Here is a 17,687-nt window from a genome sequence, read left to right on the forward strand (position 1 = left end):
CTAGCGAAATATAAGTGTCCTAGAGTAGTGTTTTCATAGTTGAGTGCAAAATAATTGTGGTTTTATTTAATTGGTAAGAAACTGTTGCTTGTAATATTATTTATTTGTTAGTAAATTAAATGGTAGTAACCTGCTATGTTAATGTTATGTTGTGGCTGACGACACTGGGCCATGAATTTATTTCTGATGTTTTATATACTGGCATATAATTACTCCTATATATATTTTGAATATTGTGTCTGTTTTTATTAAATGGGTCGTATCGCTAATAATTTGTTAGTTTGGGCGTAACTAAGCCAATGTGTTAGCGACTCTATTAATCATTTATTCTTATACGGGTTCTTACCCGGTTCCATTATATGGTCAGGGAAAAAAAAACATATATATAGGGAGCGCTCTCGCTAGGATAGCAGAGTAGTCGCAGCTCCACGACTAATGGAAATTCCTTTCAAATAAAACGACCAAAAAACCATACTCTCTTCTTCTCTTAGAATTTGTGCAACATTTATTGCAATCTAGATCGTGCCTGAGTAAGGACCGGGGGGGGGGGGAATCCTTTACAATATATTAAACAATTCAAAGGAACCACATCATGATCATCACCTCGGTTGCATTTTATTTGAAGATTAATTGGCTCAACTCAGTTAATCGTGTATTTGTATTGATCACGGTTAATCGTTTAATTAACGCGATCATTGCGCAGCTCTAATTATAAATAAGGGTTCCACATTAATTTTGGAGTGTTGGTTATACAAGTATAGCTATGGTATTACTTGGCTCACCTTCCGGAATGAGTTAGCAATACATGTAAATGCCTCCTGTACAATCAATAAAAACATGAAAAACTCTGCAATGAGCAGCCATTCTTAAACATCACTTTTCAAACCTGTCAGCAGATGCTCTGCCTCCACAAATACTTTTTAATATCGACATGCGTAAAGAGCAGAGCAAATGTTTTATGCAAACTACCTACTTTCTCCATGAGCGCATATAGGTGCTCATTCTCCTTTATTCTAAAATGCCATAGCCCTAGGAGGTAGGCAGCAACATGTAGAAGGTCAGGAATTATGTAGGTGGTTACAATATGACCACAAGTCCTTGTTCTATTTGTGAGTTGCTCATAACTTCTGGGAGGAGCAAGAGGGGGGAATATCTCCACATCAGACTGCATATAGAAAACAGGTTTGATATTTGATAGCTATAGAACTTAACACCAGTAGATATTATGCATGCGTGATCATAAGTTGTAGCCAGCTTGCTACAAGCCAGACAAGTTGTAAGGCTTGCTACAAGCCAGGCAAGGTATAAGGCTTGCTACAAGCCAGACAAGTTATAAGGCTTGCTAGAAGACGGGCAAGGTATAAGGCTTGCTAGAAGCCAGACAAGTTATAAGGCTTGCTAGTAGACAGGCAAGGTATAAGGCTTGCTAGAAGCCAGGCAAGGTATAAAGCTTGCTAGAAGCCAGACAAGGTATAAGGCTTGCTACAAGCCAGACAAGGTATATGGCTTGTCTGTAACATATTTTATATATACACCCCATTTTGATGGGAGAAAGAATTAACCAACATCTCGAAATTATAATCGTGATCTGAGCAATCGAGAAGACACGCTTGGAACAGCACGGACTGTTACATTAAAAAGTCATCCCAATCATACTTATTTTGGAACGTAAAGATGGCAGCTAGTATAATGTGGAAAAGTATCAGGTGTGTCATTCATCAATAGAATTCTAACTCTGTATTGAATGGTTGTTATACATCTTGAACTCTGTATCGAATGTTTGTTATACATCTTGAACTCTGTATCGAATGTTTGTTATACATCTTGCAGCTATCGCAAAACCTGTATCGTGGCTAGTGTATATAGCCAATTGATAACTTCTTGTTATAAAGTTCATTTGAAAATGACAATTTCAAATTTACAAACCAAAAGTCAACTTGGAGGCATTTGCTGAACTGTGGTCGACTCTTTAGAAGAGAAACTTCTGAATGTACTTCCTTAAAGGAGAATAAAACCTCAATATCTTTGTAATATGTAAGTTTAACAAATAGTACCATGTAATTTCATTCTGGTTTGATAAAAAGTCTCAAGCTGGCAGTGTAAGCAAGCACTGCCAGCTTGATGTAGTACTATCAAGCTACTAGATGCATTAAAGATGTGGTTGCCTCAAATTTAAGTTGATCTTAAAAGAAAGCATTTTTTTCTCTATCAGTTGATATGTTGTTTGTTGTGTAACGCGATCGCATTGCCAAGATATTTGAAGATTAAAACCGAAAAAATCTGATCGCCGTAAAAACACTCAGGCCACAAAAACGTGCCCAGACTTGCCCAAAATGGTGTCACGCGTTAGACAACCTGTCTCTATCTCTCGTATTCACATCGGCTATTTGCGATAAAAGTCTAGTCTTACGCGGCTCTATTGGCATATATCTTATTTTGTATTTGCTCATGTTGGCTAGACTAAAATTTTAAATCCTGCTACAGATGCATTATTATGAATGTTTCAAAGGCCTCAAATAACGAAAATTGAAAATTTGTTCCGCTCACTTTCTCCAAATGTTGTGTAAACATTTGGGTACCGACTACCAATTCTACCGGTCTACGGTAATTCTGTCAAGCCAACTATGTAGAACGAGGTCTTTGTATCAGCACAGTTCCGCAGCTACCCATACTAACGATATACAGCCTCCCATAAGTCCCGCCCACATTATGTCTGTTGCTTATCCTTGGGGCGGGGCTGTATATCATTGCCTACACCGTCTACGTACTAGTTTCTTATTAGTAGTATCCTTACCGAATACTACCGAAGTGAAATAAGCAAGCCACGTCTTTGAAAAGAATATAGATAGGGATAGAGTTTCAAGGATGAGAAGTCTGCTGCAAACTGGATTTGAACTCACATTCTCCAGTTCTGCAGACATCCATATACCATATCCAATTCACTACAATATTCTGCAAATCATGTTTTGCATTATCTTCAACAATATTATTTTATTATATAATTTTTACAAGCAAAAATATTTTCATCTCGGCGTAAAGCTTTTATTAAAAATATTTATCAAGTCGTGGCCGCTCACATAGTATTAGCTGATACAATAAGACAAATTCATCTACTGCAACAAACTCAAACAAAACATCATGGCTTATGCAGCACACATTCAAGTCTCTCTTTCCCCTTTATGGCAGTTTCCACATTGACAAAGCTTCTTCGGCTGGTGGGACGACATAAACATTCTGTAATCAGTAAAACAAATGCAATAAATATATGCAATTCATAGATATGTCATTCTAAGCGTATCTATTGACAGCTTCCAAATTGGGAGTTAAATAGATTGCGAGTGTAATTTTAAAAACGAATAAACATTTAACAAAAGGCACAAGTACGCCAAGCCAACGATTCGAAGCTTTGGTTCTGGAAATTAAAGATTTGCATTGATCAATCGATTTTCTTCACTTTCTACAAGTGAAAAGTGAACATCTAATGTCAAATCATAAATCTAATTTACTAGATAAAGATGCCACAGAAAATTTGAAGCGAATGTAGCTAGGTGAACCGATAAAAAAATATAAAACGATGATTAGTGATAGCAAAAAGTTATAATTTTATCAATTAGTACATGGAATTAGTATTAGTACAGTTAATTTACCTCCATTCTGTCTTCCTCTGCAGCAAAACGCTGCTGACGCCTGTCAGCTTTGACCATAGGCTGTCTACTCCAATCTTTTACTAAAAGTTGCTCAGATAACTCTGAGTCGCAGTCGCTCGAACTTGAAGCCATTTTAAAACTATGTATAATTTAGTAATTGTTGAAACGCGTTGAATCAGTAACGATGAGAATTCTCTAACGAATGAGAATGAATTCTCTAATGATGAGAATCTTCGAGTTCACAGACAACGCGTTTTACGAGTGATAACATTTATTACGGCCTATATAAAAATTTTGCGCTCATGATTGGCTAACGAAGCGACCTCATATGTATCGCTCGCGGTTTCGTTTCAGATATCATGCTTGTGACGTCACGAAAGAAGCACCCGCTGGAACGTGAGCTTTTTAAAAGAGGGCCTCATTCAAACGCATATATCTCTGGACAGGGTTGGTCTACAAAGACAAAAATGGCATCAAATTGTAGCTGATGTTTTAGCCTTTTATGGGTCTTAATTTCATTAAATTGAATTTTTTGACGCAACCACATCTTTAAAAGGCTGGCAGTGTAAGCAAGCACGGATGGTGCTACTAGATGCATTAAGAGGCTGGCAGTGTAAGCAAGCGCTGATGGTGCTACTAGATGCATTAAAAGGTGTTGCAAGAGAGAACCTAGTGAAACCTGCTTTAACTAGAATTCACAGCTCTCTTCGGAGAAAACAAAGTTCACTGGCTAAAATAGAGTATGCTAGTGTTTAATTAGCATGCTTTGGTGGTTGAAGGTTTCCAGGTATTGCTTTAAATTGCCTGCTGCCAGTTTTTAGGTATTGCTTTAAATCGCCTGCTGCCAGTTTTCAGGTATTGCTTTAAATCGCCTGCTGCCAGTTTCCAGGTATTGCTTTAAATCGCCTGCTGCCAGTTTTCAAGTATTGCTTTAAATCGACTGCTGCCAGTTTTGAGGTATTGCTTTAAATCGCCTGCTGCCAGTTTTTAGGTATTGCTTTAAATCGCCTGCTGCCAGTTTTCAGGTATTGCTTTAAATCGCCTGCTGCCAGTTTTCAGGTATTGCTTTAAATCGCCTGCTGCCAGTTTTCAGGTATTGCTTTAAATCGCCTGCTGCCAGTTTTCCCACTCAACTATAGAACTACCAACACATCATGCAGCATCACTGCATCTTAAAACAGTGAATGAGTAGGCAACATAAAATGTCCCAGCTGCGAAAGGCTTTCAATTATTCTGCAGAATCCTAAGGTACTCAGTCAATTAAAAAAGCAAAAAGTGCAGTTTATCATACTGGAAAAAAGTAGTAAACTATTGATAGAGCTAAAAACAATAGAAAATGATGGACTTATCAAAGCTGTCTCAACACAAAATGCTTCTAATTCATGGTAAGTAGAATAAAAATCTTTTGCAACGTTTGGGGACAGTCCAACCACAGTTGCGTTATCGTTTCATACTTTTTGACGAGGGTATAGAGTAGCAGCAATCAAGTTCAGATAATTGCCGCAAAATGTTAATCGTTTACACGAACAGCAATAGTGATGAAAAAAAGAATATGCAGAATCAATCAGATTCATAACAACTCGCATACTACATGTAAGAGAATATGTAGAATCAATCAGATCCACAACAACTCACATACTACATGTAAGAGAATAAGTCGACTCAATCAGATCCATAACAACTCACATACTACATGTAAGAGAATAAGTACAATTAATCAGATCCATAACAACTCACATACTACATGTGAGAGAACAAGTGGACTTAATCAGATCCATAACAACTCACATACTACATGTAAGAGAACAAGTGGACTCAATCAGACCCATAACAACTCACATACCACATGCAAGAAAACAAGTGGATGCAATCAGATCCATAACAACTCACATACTACATGTACGAGAACAAGTGGACTCAATCAGATCCATAACAACTCACATACTACATGTAAGAGAACAAGTGGACTTAATCAGATCCATAACAACTCACATACCATATGTAAGAGAACAAGTGGACTCAATCAGATCCATAACAACTCCCATACCACATGTAAGCGAACAAGTGGACTCAATCAGATTCATAACAACTCACATACCACATGCAAGAGAACAAGTGGACTCAATCAGATTCATAACAACTCACATACCACATGCAAGAGAACAAGTGGACTCAATCAGATCCATAACAACTCCCATACCACATGTAAGCGAACAAGTGGACTCAATCAGATTCATAACAACTCACATACCACATGCAAGAGAACAAGTGGACTCAATCAGATCTATAACAACTCACATACTACATGTACGAGAACAAGTGGACTCAATCAGATCCATAACAACTCACATACCACATGTAAGAGAATAAGTGGACTCAATCAGATCCACAACAACTCACATAGTGCATGTACGAGAACAAGTGGACTCAATCAGATCCATAACAACTCACATACTACATGTACGAGAACAAGTGGACTTAATCAGATCCACAACAACTCACATACCACATGCAAGAGAACAAGTGGACTCAATCAGATCCATAACAACTCACATACCACATGCAAGAGAACAAGTGGACTCAATCAGATCCATAACAACTCACATACTACATGTACGAGAACAAGTGGACTTAATCAGATCCACAACAACTCACATACCACATGCAAGAGAATAAGTGGACTCAATCAGATCCATAACAACTCACATACTACATGTACGAGAACAAGTAGACTTAATCAGATCCACAACAACTCACATACCACATGTAAGAGAACAAGTGGACTCAATCAGATCCATAACAACTCACATACTACATGCAAGAGAATAAGTGGACTCAATCAGATCCATAACAACTCACATAGTGCATGTACGAGAACAAGTGGACTCAATTACATCCATAACAACTAACATACCACATGTGAGAGAATAAGTGGACTCAATCAGATTCATAACAACTCACATACCATATGTAAGAGAACAAGTGGACTCAATCAGACCCATAACAACTCACATACCACATGTAAGAGAATAAGTGGACTTAATCAGATCCATAACAACTCACATACCACATGCAAGAGAACAAGTGGACTCAATCAGATTCATAACAACTCACATACTACATGTAAGAGAATAAGTGGACTTAATCAGATCCATAACAACTCACATACTACATGTAAGAGAATAAGTGGACTCAGATCCATAACAACTCGCATACTACATGTACGAGAATACCTCATCGCATGTTGCATGAAAACTTCTGCAACTAAATGACAACTGTGTATACTGCATTTTTATGGTAAATATGATAGTAAGTTCTGCATTTCACAAATTACTGCCCAGCTGAGGATTTAACAGTTAGGTCTAACATGAAATTATTGGCTGCTAAATTACCGCAATTACAATAGGGTGTTAACAATCTGTTTGAACATGTGTAAAAGATGCTATTCGGTCTTTTACGGCACACTAACCAATTCTCTTTTTAGGCTCAGAAATAAAAACGCATGATAATGAAACTCTGCCATCTCAGAAAAAGTCCCAGCCTTTTATATGGTTGGCCTACGACAACAACAAGTGCTACATAAGATAGCACGGTCAAACCAGTGATGGCAATTACATAAGTTATAGTAAGACATTCCATACACATAGAAAATGATATAATATGTGGCTAAATATAGATATGCATACATGACAACTACTGCTACTGAGGATCACTAAAATAAAGTGTAAGTTTTTAAAATGTGAGCGATAATATCTGTGTGCTATGACCACCACACACTATCCCATTTGAGGTACCGGCAAGCCTTCAATCACGGCTCGGTGAAGGCCGTAGTAATTTACTAGGCATGTGTATCGTTTGTTCCAACAGTCTAAATAGTCTACTTTCTGAGTCACCATTCGGTTACTGTCAGGGGTAAGTGTCTCGTCTCTTACATCTCTGGTTGCGTCTCAGGCTTTTCTCCAATGGACCAAATCTTCTAGCAACTGTCAGTGGCGTCTTCCATGTCTTTTGCCCATAGTCTGGCTGGGCGACATTGTAGTGTAGTGGTAAGTCTCCTGGGTAGTCGGAGACACTGTCCTCTTCCGTAGCCTAATATTGCCCCTGGCCGGTTTTTCTACCTGCACTTTTAAGGCAGGCCTAGGCGCCGCCACTTTCAAGGCCGGCTCCGCACCCCCAACCGATACCGCCACTTTTAAGGCAGGCTCAGGGCTGGCAGTGCCAGAGTCCTCTGTGAAGTTGGTGTCTTCAGCATGCGTGATGATGCAGTATGCCCAGTCTCCGTACCGATCTGGTTTTGCAGTAATCAGGGCAGTGCCGTACCAGCAAAGAAATTGGGTTAGGCTCGATTCGTCTCGGCAGTGAACTTGAGTTGGGCTTTTCAGCCTCTCTTTGTCTGTTGTTCCCTTCCTCAGTTCCTGAAGTTGTCTCTTTTCTTTCAGAGGGGCTTGCTTCTTCAGGCAGAGTTAGCATCGTTAATGGTCACTCTCTTTCAGACAGAAAAGGCTGCCGGGCCAATCGGGATGTCATGGTTTCCCTCTATTTTGGTTTTCTCCTCCGCTTCTCGTTATGTGTTTGCCCTATGGCAAGCCTGGCTACTTGGAGAAGTTCTTGTACATCTTCTAACCTTCTCAGCTTTTTAGCACATGACGAGAGGTCGGTCTAGGTTGAGTGAGAAGGGGAAGTGACAACCCTGCTAATTTAGAAGCCGCAGCTTTTCTCCCAGTATCATTCTGTGGGTGGTTTTCCAGTCGTTGAGCGTGGTGTTCCATGGCGAGCCCTTTTCAGCAGTGGCCACTGCTCTTTCCATTTCTCTTGACCTCCAGAAATCATTCGAACATTTGACCGGGGCCTGCCACTTTTAAAGCAGGGCCACTGCTGGGAACCACCCTTTTTAGGCGATTTCCCTTCTTAGGTCAGCCCGGGGTCATACCCGGTTCTTATTTTTCCAGGTCGGTTTGGGCACGGTCGGGTCTGTCCATAGGGGCTGAGCCTTGATCCTGTCAGCTCCCTTCGGGGCTTCCAATACTCATTCCTGCTCAGAGGGCACCGGTGAACTATTCTAGGTAGCTGGTATAAGGCAGCACCATTCCTCGTCTTTCAGCTTGCAGCGGTGTCGGCTTGTTCGACTCCTGGGCTCTCCCTACAAGTTCCAGTATTCGGCATCAAGTTGACCGTTTCCACTGTTTCTAAAGAAGGACCAGGTTTCAGAGAGCCAACTGTCTTGCGCGCAATCCTGGCAACCTCAACCATTTTTTTTTGCAGATGAGGAGTCTGGCCCGGCATACTCCAGGTCATCCCCTGCCCAATGCCGGGAAAACTTGGCGTGGCTTTTGTCTGCAGCAATGTCGGCTTGCTTAGCTCTTGGGCTTTCCCTACAAGTTCCAGGGTGGCCTCAGCTAGCCTCGAGTCGACCGTTTCTGCTATTTCTAAAGCAGGACTGGGCTTCAGATGGCCGACCATTTTGCACGGGATCCTGGCGACCTCGGCCCAGTTTCCTTGCGGATGTGGAACCTGGCCCAGCATACTCCAGGCTGCCACCTGCTCAATGCCATGGATTCTCAGGGAAAAATTGGCCGGCCTCAAGTCGACTGCGTCCGCCACTTTTAAGACAAGACTGGGTCTCAGAGAGCCAACTCCCTCCTGTGTGATCCTGGCTGTCCCAGCCCAGTTTCTTTGTGGAGGAAGAGTCTGGCTTGGCATACCTCGGGCCACCACCAGCTAAATGCCAAGGAATACCAGAGTGACCTCGGCCGGCCTTGAGTCAAGTGTGTTCGCCACTTTTAAGGCAGGACCTGGTCTCAGAGGGTTCTCTGGCCTCGGGGATTCTGTGTGGCTTTATTAGCAGAAACTACGTTCCAGTTCTTACTGCATCGGCTATTGTCAGCACGGCCAGTAAGTGCTGAGGGAGAGCTGTGTTGTTCAAGGAGTTTGTAAAGTGCTTCTTGGCCACATTTCTCCTCAATGGCTCCAGAAGCTCTGTGTTTGCGATGCATAACAGTCTATTAATCTCTGTTGCATGAACCTGCAACGAGGTTTAGCTAGCCTTCTTCAGGGTGCCGAGTTTGACCTGTGCTTTTAGAGCAGACAGCCCAAACCGGACCCGGATGGCATCAAAGATGCCTTCCACTCTTTGCGTTTGCTCGCAACTGTCAGCTTCCTCCTTCAAGGCTTTCCGCAGATGTAAGGAAGCCGTGGCCTCTGTTCATTCATTAGCCTATGCCACTTCCATAAACTTGGTAATCAAATACTTCGGGTCTTCTGTACCGGAGTACTGAGGAGCCGGAACTGTGGTGCCGGAGTTCTTGGTGCCGCCAACTACTTTTCCAGGGCGTCTGCTAGCCGATCTGTCTCTCGATCAACACTGCGTGCCCTGGGGCACATCTTGCTTCGAACTCCCGAGCCCCATGTGAACGCAGAGTACTACCAGAGAGAAGCTTGGGTTCCAACCTTTCTTCGGTCACTCACAGTTTAATGTCCCTAATCTAACAGGATCTCAATGAGTTCATGTTACAGCCACGCATTTGCTTGAATCTCAATCTTCATTCACATATCACGGTATGACGACTAGGTACTGATTGATTCTCGAAAACTGGACGGATGTTCAACTAGCACGAAGCTTGGTCTCATCATGGTTCGAGGCTTCAGCTCTTTTCTGTCTACTGTACTTTTCAGACGATAAACCGAACCTCTATATAAGCCGAATCTATTTTATTTTCCAAAATCGATAATAAAACAATACATAGGCCGCACCTTTATATAGCCCGCAGAACTCAGAATGGTGCTTTTTAACACGGCAACAACTTTCCTGTTTAAAACGAAACAGTGCCGTTAGGCACTGTTTCGTATTAACCGATGCTTTTAAACTTAGTGTCTATTGAAATAGTAGCGTTGGGCATTGTTTCGTTTTTTCTGTAACCGCTAGAAGCGCAATAACCGGAGATTTTGATTAATGCGCACTAGCAGTGAAAGAATTAGCCACAGAAAAGCCGCACTCTTATATAAGCCGCTTGGCTCAAATCATCAGAAAAAAGTAGTGGCTAATAATCCGAAAAGTACGGTACTTCGATCTTCTCCCAACTGCAACTTTTAAGGCAAGCTAAGGATATTCATCGAAGCCAAATCGAATCGCTGCTAGTGTAGCCTTCGGATCTGACTTGATCCCACCGCTGCCACCACTCTAAAATACGCTGCGTGGTATTTTACGGCACACTAGCTAATTCCCCTTTTTCAAGTTCAGAAAAAAAACGCATGAGAGTTGAATACTTTAGTGTATATTTGCATATAACAGGCAGTCGCAGCCAAAGACTACTCTGTCATCTCAGAAAAAAAGCCAGCCTTTTATATGGTTGGCCTACAACAACAAGTGTTACGTAAGATGACGTAGTTAAACTCGTGATGGCAATCACATAGGTTGTGGTAAGACATTCATTACACAAGGAAAATGTTAGTGGCTAAATACAGATATGCATACATGACAGCTACTGCAGCCAAAGATCATTAAAATAAAATCTGGGTTTTAAAATGTACCCGATAATGACTGTGTGCTACGACCACCACACAAAATCGACTATTGATATAGATATCATTATTGATATAGATGACAGTTCTGATAGTAAAACAAGTTTCATTCTTATTTGAGTTTTAGTAAACTTGAATAACATTGTCCCTCAAAGATAGCGTGGCAGTGACAATAAAACTAACAATTTACGTTTTTAATGCAGGTCAAGGTTTACCAGAACTTATCATAGGTTTGGATGCCTCAACTCAAACAAAAAAGTAAAGAGAGGCAAATTAAAGAGTACATACCTCATTTATAAGATAAGCATTAGTGAGATTTGGTAGTATACCCATAGTGGAAGGGCGCTGAGTGCTAGTCAGTAGAGTCTAAAAGTAGACATGGCTATTAGAAAAGGAAGAATGCATAGGCAGTCATGTGGTTCTGTCAGTCTTCCAATAAAAGGATAGATCTTTTACATACATTATTGTGGTTTGTAGTTCAACCTCAGCAAACTGCTATAACATGTTGTCATTGGATCAAGGCTACTTAGTCATTGCTTTCATTACATTGACTTAGCATAGAAACGGAACCTGATCTTCAGTTTGTCTGCATCACGTAAATCAAGGAAAAATTGTGTTTCTTTTGGACATTTACTCTAGCTAATGATGAAACCAATGATACAAGTGATGAAAACAAAAAATCTGACAGTTTATACATCATATACCCTCCTGTTATAGCTCCTATGTCATATACCTTCCTATTATAGGTTATACATCATATACCCTTCTATTATAGTTTATATATCATATACCCTTCAGTTATAGTTTATGTCATATACCCTTCAGTTATAGTTTATGTCATATACCCACATATTATAGTTACCATAGTTATAGGTTCTATGGTATCTATAGGTTCTATAGATACCATAGAACCTTACAATCGATCAGGTACCGTAGAACCTTACAAAAGATCAGATACCGTAGAACCTTACAATAGATCAGATACCATAGAACCTTACAATTGATCAGATACCATAGACCCTTACAATAGATCAGATACCATAGAACCTCACAATAGATCAGATACCATAGACCCTTCCAACAGATCAGATAACATAAAACCTTACAATGAACAAGTACCATAAAACCTTATAATAAATTAAGTACCATAGAACCTTACAATAGATCAGGTACAAGAGAACCTTACAATCGATCAGATACCATAGAACCTTACAATAGATCAGGTACCCTAGAACCCTACAGTAGATCAGGTACCATAGAACCTTACAATAGATCAGGTACCAAAGAACCTTACAATAGATCAGGTACCATAGAACCTTACAATAGATCAGGTACCCTAGAACTCTACAGTAGATCAGGTACCATAAAACCTTACAATAGATCAGATACCATAGAACCTTACGATAGATCGAGTACCATAAAACCTTACAATATGTCAGGTACCATAGAACCTTACAATCGATCAGATACCATAGAACCTTACGATAGAACAGGTACCGTAGAACTTTACAACATATTAGATATCATAGAACCTCACAGTGGATCAGGTACTATAGAACCTTACCATAAAACAGATACCATAGAACCTTAAAATAAATCAGATATCATAGAACCTTACAATAGATCAGGTACAATAGAACCTTACAATAGATCAGATACCATAGAACAATACAATAGATCACGTAACATAAAACCTTACAATATATCAGATACCATAGAACCATACAATAGATCAAGTACCCTAAAACCTTACAATAGATCAGATACCATAGAACCTTACAATAGATTAGATACCATAGACCCTTACAATAGATCAGGTCACATAAAACCTTACACCAGATCGGATACCATAAATCAGAAAGTTCATAAATAATATACCCTTCTATTATACGTATTTTATATATACCCTTCTATTATTATTTACATATACCCTCATATTATAGTTTATATATACCCTCATATTATAGTTTATATATACCCTCATATTTTAGTTTATATATACCCTCATATTATTGTCTATATATACTCTCATATTATAGTTTATATATCCTACAGGATGAAAATATTCGTTGGTTATAAAAATTCGCTATTTCGCGAACAGTCAATTCCGGGAATTATTGAATTCCGTGAATAATTAGTTCTATTTTTAATCACAAGGGAAAATAACTACTGCATCAAATTAAAAACTAGTCGCTAAGCTAGTTTTTAATATAAATACTAAACGTAGTTGAGTTACAAAACATTTTTAAAATCATTGCCTGGGCTTTGAGCTAACACCATTGCCAATGCATCACATTTATTTACAAAATTATTCAAGGTTGTCACAAGATATGCAGAATGGCGTCATCGCGAAAATAGCCGCTAGGCAGAAGTACTAAACGTAGCTGAGTTCCAAAACTTCTTTAAAATCATCGCCGGGCTTCGAGTTTTATTGCCATTGCATCAAACTTTACAAAATTATTCAAGGTTTTCACAAGTTATTCGGCATGGCTTCGTCATAGCAAAACTCTCTCCTAGTCTTTTTACATTGAAATCAACTCCATCAATCTCTAAGACCGAAGTTGAGGACGATCATGATTCTGATCCGGACATTATGGTATGTATTTGATTTGCAGTGCAGATACGTTTTTCCATAATTAACTGCATTAGTTAATTCTTTTGTTTAAAAACTGATCGCTCTCATTAAATACTTCAGCTATGGTTTTTGTACTTCCGTAACATTTATCACTATTTTTTTTCTTGTGTTTACTGCAGATTGAGAATGAAACAACCTACTCCGATTACGAAAACTAGAGACAAGTAGTAATATTCATCAAGGCAGGAATATTGGCAGAGAAGCAACCAGTCAACCTAGACCCCCTTCATCGACAACAACTCCTTGATATCGCTGCAGCAAACATGATTAAATTATATATTTTATTTCATGTATAGATAGATATATTATAATTTATTACAAACTTGAGTGTACAAATAAAATATTTCAAATTGTGTACAAATTAAATTTTACAAACGATGAATGGAGTAAATAAAAACAGTTTAGTCTATATGGCGGTTGTCTAGCAATAAAATTAAACTGGTACTCTTCATAAGTGAATACTAGCGTGTAATGGTGCTCTCTGACTAGTTATTTTAGTAATAGCAGCTCTGTCGCTGTCACTGTCTTGGGTAGATGTTAAAGGCGATTCTCTCGCTACTACATGACTGGTAAGGAAGTTATCATCAGAACTCTCCTCGTGGCTTACTATTGCAAAGTTCTGCCGGTTGGCCAAAGATTTGTGCTCGTAAAGGCGTTTTTGTTCCTTTTTAAAACAGATATATTTTCCTCATTAGCAGCTGCGGTCACTTCTACCTCAATTTTAAGACCTTCCTGAATGATTGGTGATCTTCTAAGAATGACATCTACCACCCTTGCAATCATTGTGCTTCCGTGTATGTTGAAAAATGTCTCTCTCACACTAAAACAAATAATGAAGCGGTAGGGATGGAAAAAATAAATATTGCGTTTTACCGAAGAACCAAAGTAAAATTCAACTAATTTAGTAAATGTGAAAAACTAATTACTTACCACAAAATGTTGGTTCATCAAAGGCCTCTAAAAATATGAATATTCGTGAAAACCTCTGAATGCAGATAAAAATTTATAGCTTAGCACGATCGACCCGTACATGTAGTTGTAAGCTAAACAGAAAACGAAACACGCAATGTGCGCATGCATGTGGTTAACTCTATTGCTAGACGTAATAGAGTAAACTCTTCATAGAGAGTGACAGTTTTCAGCCACGAATAAATTAATCCGCGAATATGCATGAAATGGCAATTTTCGCAAAATATAACTCCGCGAATAAATTCATCCTGTAGGGTATACCTTCCTATTATAGTTTATATATACCCTCATATTATAGTTTATATATATCCTCATATTATAGTTTATATATACCCTCATATTAGTTTATATATACCCTCATATTATAGTTTATATACACCCTCCTATTATAGTTTATATATACCCTCCTATTATAGTTTATATATACCCTCCTATTATAGTTTATATATACCCTCATATTATAGTTTATATATACCCTCGTATTATAGTTTATATACCCTCCGATTATAGTTTGTATATACCCTCATATTATAGTTTTGACTGACCACAACATCGTATTTGAGGTCTAGTTTCCATTGGCAAGCCATGATGTCATATACATAACTGTAGATTACAAGTAGCAGAACGAGACAAGTGTAGCTCCCATTGCACAGCCTCCAACCACAGTTCATCGTTTCTTTCCCTAAAGCCTTCCAGCCAATCTAAAAGCAGCAGTTATATCTAATCACTGATATTAGTGGCTTTTGACGGCGTGTCAAGATTTCTTGCTACTCTACTTGCCTTTAATGTCAAATATTTTTTCATTTGGCTGATTTCTATCCTTTCTATCCTTGAATCCAATCTAAGGCTTGAACCTCATTTCTAGTCTCATTTCTAACCTTGAATCTAATCTAAGACTTGAACCTCTCAACGAATAGTATGATCATGTCATGCTCAGCCGTCAAAGTTGGCGAGATCAATTGTTGGCAAATATAACCATTAAACCTTTATATGAAAGCTCTAATTTTCAACCTTTGCCCATAGTGGCGTTTAATTAGAGGTGGCGTTTAATTAGAGGTGGCGTTCGAATAAAGAGTGGCACTGTATTTTTTAATTTGCTCGTCAAAATTTCAAGGAGATAAATTTAACTTCTTTACGGGATAAACTAATGTCGCCTATATTTCACGCTCTCCTTCGAGTGGATCGACATTAATGCCGTCGGTCTCAGCATTTTTACTAAACCATTTTTCATATAAGTCGTAGTAACAGATCAATTTAAACGAGCAACTAAATTGATTATAAAATATTAGCATAGTACAGTTATTAATTATTTTAATGGTGCCACTTTCAAAATTTCAAAGAAAAAACTGTAAAGCTTTGGAATTAGAAAAAGGACATTAACAAAACACATAACATTTTCAAATTTTGAAGTTATTTTTAACATTTTAAAAATAAAATATGCCATAACAATGGCTGCTATTATGTCGGATGATGTTCCTGAAGAGTATTCTCATCATTCATCAAAACGCTTTAAAGTCTTCGAGTAAGATTTTAAACCACACAATGGGCGAATCTGAAAACAAGGGATATAATTTAGACCTTGATGATTTAGACATTAGTGACTTTGAATCAGAGTGCAGTTCACGATAATTGTGCCGATTGATCTTCTCAGGTACACCGTCACTGAAATCACGGCAACCACTACAGCAACATCGAAAAACTTAAAGTAAAGGTTAGCTTATTGATGTAACCGAGTCATTATTAGTACCATTTTGTAGACACTCCTCTATGGATCACTTTCTATGATCGGCTCGGAAAGATCAAAGAATGCCAAAGTGGCAGGCAAATCGAGGTGGTGTTCAATTATAGAGTGAAGCTGTATTTTTCAAAAGCCTTCTATCCACCTACTGAAATAGATACCCTGGCTGTTATGTACCACTAAAGCCTTCTATGCACCCACTGGACAGATACGATGGCTGTTAAATACCACTAAAGCCTTCTATACACCTACTGAAATAGATGTTACATACCACTAAAGCCTTCTATACACCCACTGGAATAGATGTTACATACCACTAAAGCCTTTTATACACCTACTGGAATAGATGTTACATACCTCTAAAGCCTACTATATACCCACTGGACTAGATACTCTGACCGTTACGTACCTTTGAAGCAATTAATCAAAAAATCTGTTGACCCAAACTTAGAAGCATATGGCAACATCTCAACTTGCTTATGAATTATATGGGTGAAAATCATATTCTGACATAGCATGAAAATCATCAAATGCTAAGTGTAACTGCACCAGGTTGTAAGTGAGCTTGCTCGTTGCAACAGTCTATGAGAAGGTAATGAGAAAAGATGACTAGTTGAGTGTGAGTAGTCGCTCAAACAAATAGTATTGAAATTGTCTTCTTTCAATAGCTTGAACCCTCATATATCCTTGAGCGAAAAATGTAGCAAGCTTCAATGGCTAGCACCACCGGCGTCAGCACCAATTTTCTTCAGATAACTGTGAACTATGTTTTCATGAGAGAATCTTGCGCAAATATACGGAAAGCTTGGATAAGATAAGGATTAAACAAGTTAAGCATGAGACAGCTAGTAATAGTAATACTACAGTAGTAATAGTAATACTACAGTAGTAATAGTAATACTACTGTAGTAATAGTAATACTACCGTAGTAATAGTAATACTACCGTAGTAATGGTAATACTACCGTAGTAATAGTAATACTACCGTAGTAATAGTAACACTACCGTAGTAATAGTAATACTACCGTAGTAATAGTAATACTACCGTAGTAATAGTAATACTACCGTAGTAATAGTAATACTACCGTAGTAATAGTAATACTACCGTAGTAATAGTAAAACTACCGTAGTAATAGTAATACTACCGTAGTAATATTAATACTACCGTAGTAATAGTAATA

The 17,687-nt window shown here is 38.6% G+C and overlaps 1 protein-coding gene across 1 annotated transcript in view; it reads right to left on the reverse strand.

Annotated features, from left to right (window-relative positions):
• LOC137405873 (uncharacterized) overlaps positions 1-17,687 on the reverse strand; it is an 88,406-nt gene that overhangs the window by 60,578 nt on the left and 10,141 nt on the right. The window contains exons 5-7 of the mRNA XM_068092310.1: positions 15,315-15,470; positions 11,454-11,531; positions 974-1,165 (exon numbers count right to left, since the gene is read on the reverse strand). Coding sequence (XP_067948411.1) covers positions 974-1,165; positions 11,454-11,531; positions 15,315-15,470 — 426 coding nt within the window. The remainder of the gene's footprint in view (positions 1-973; positions 1,166-11,453; positions 11,532-15,314; positions 15,471-17,687) is intronic.

The sequence above is a fragment of the Watersipora subatra genome, chromosome 10, assembly GCF_963576615.1.
Source record: "Watersipora subatra chromosome 10, tzWatSuba1.1, whole genome shotgun sequence".
In the NCBI taxonomy this organism is placed as follows: domain Eukaryota; kingdom Metazoa; phylum Bryozoa; class Gymnolaemata; order Cheilostomatida; family Watersiporidae; genus Watersipora; species Watersipora subatra.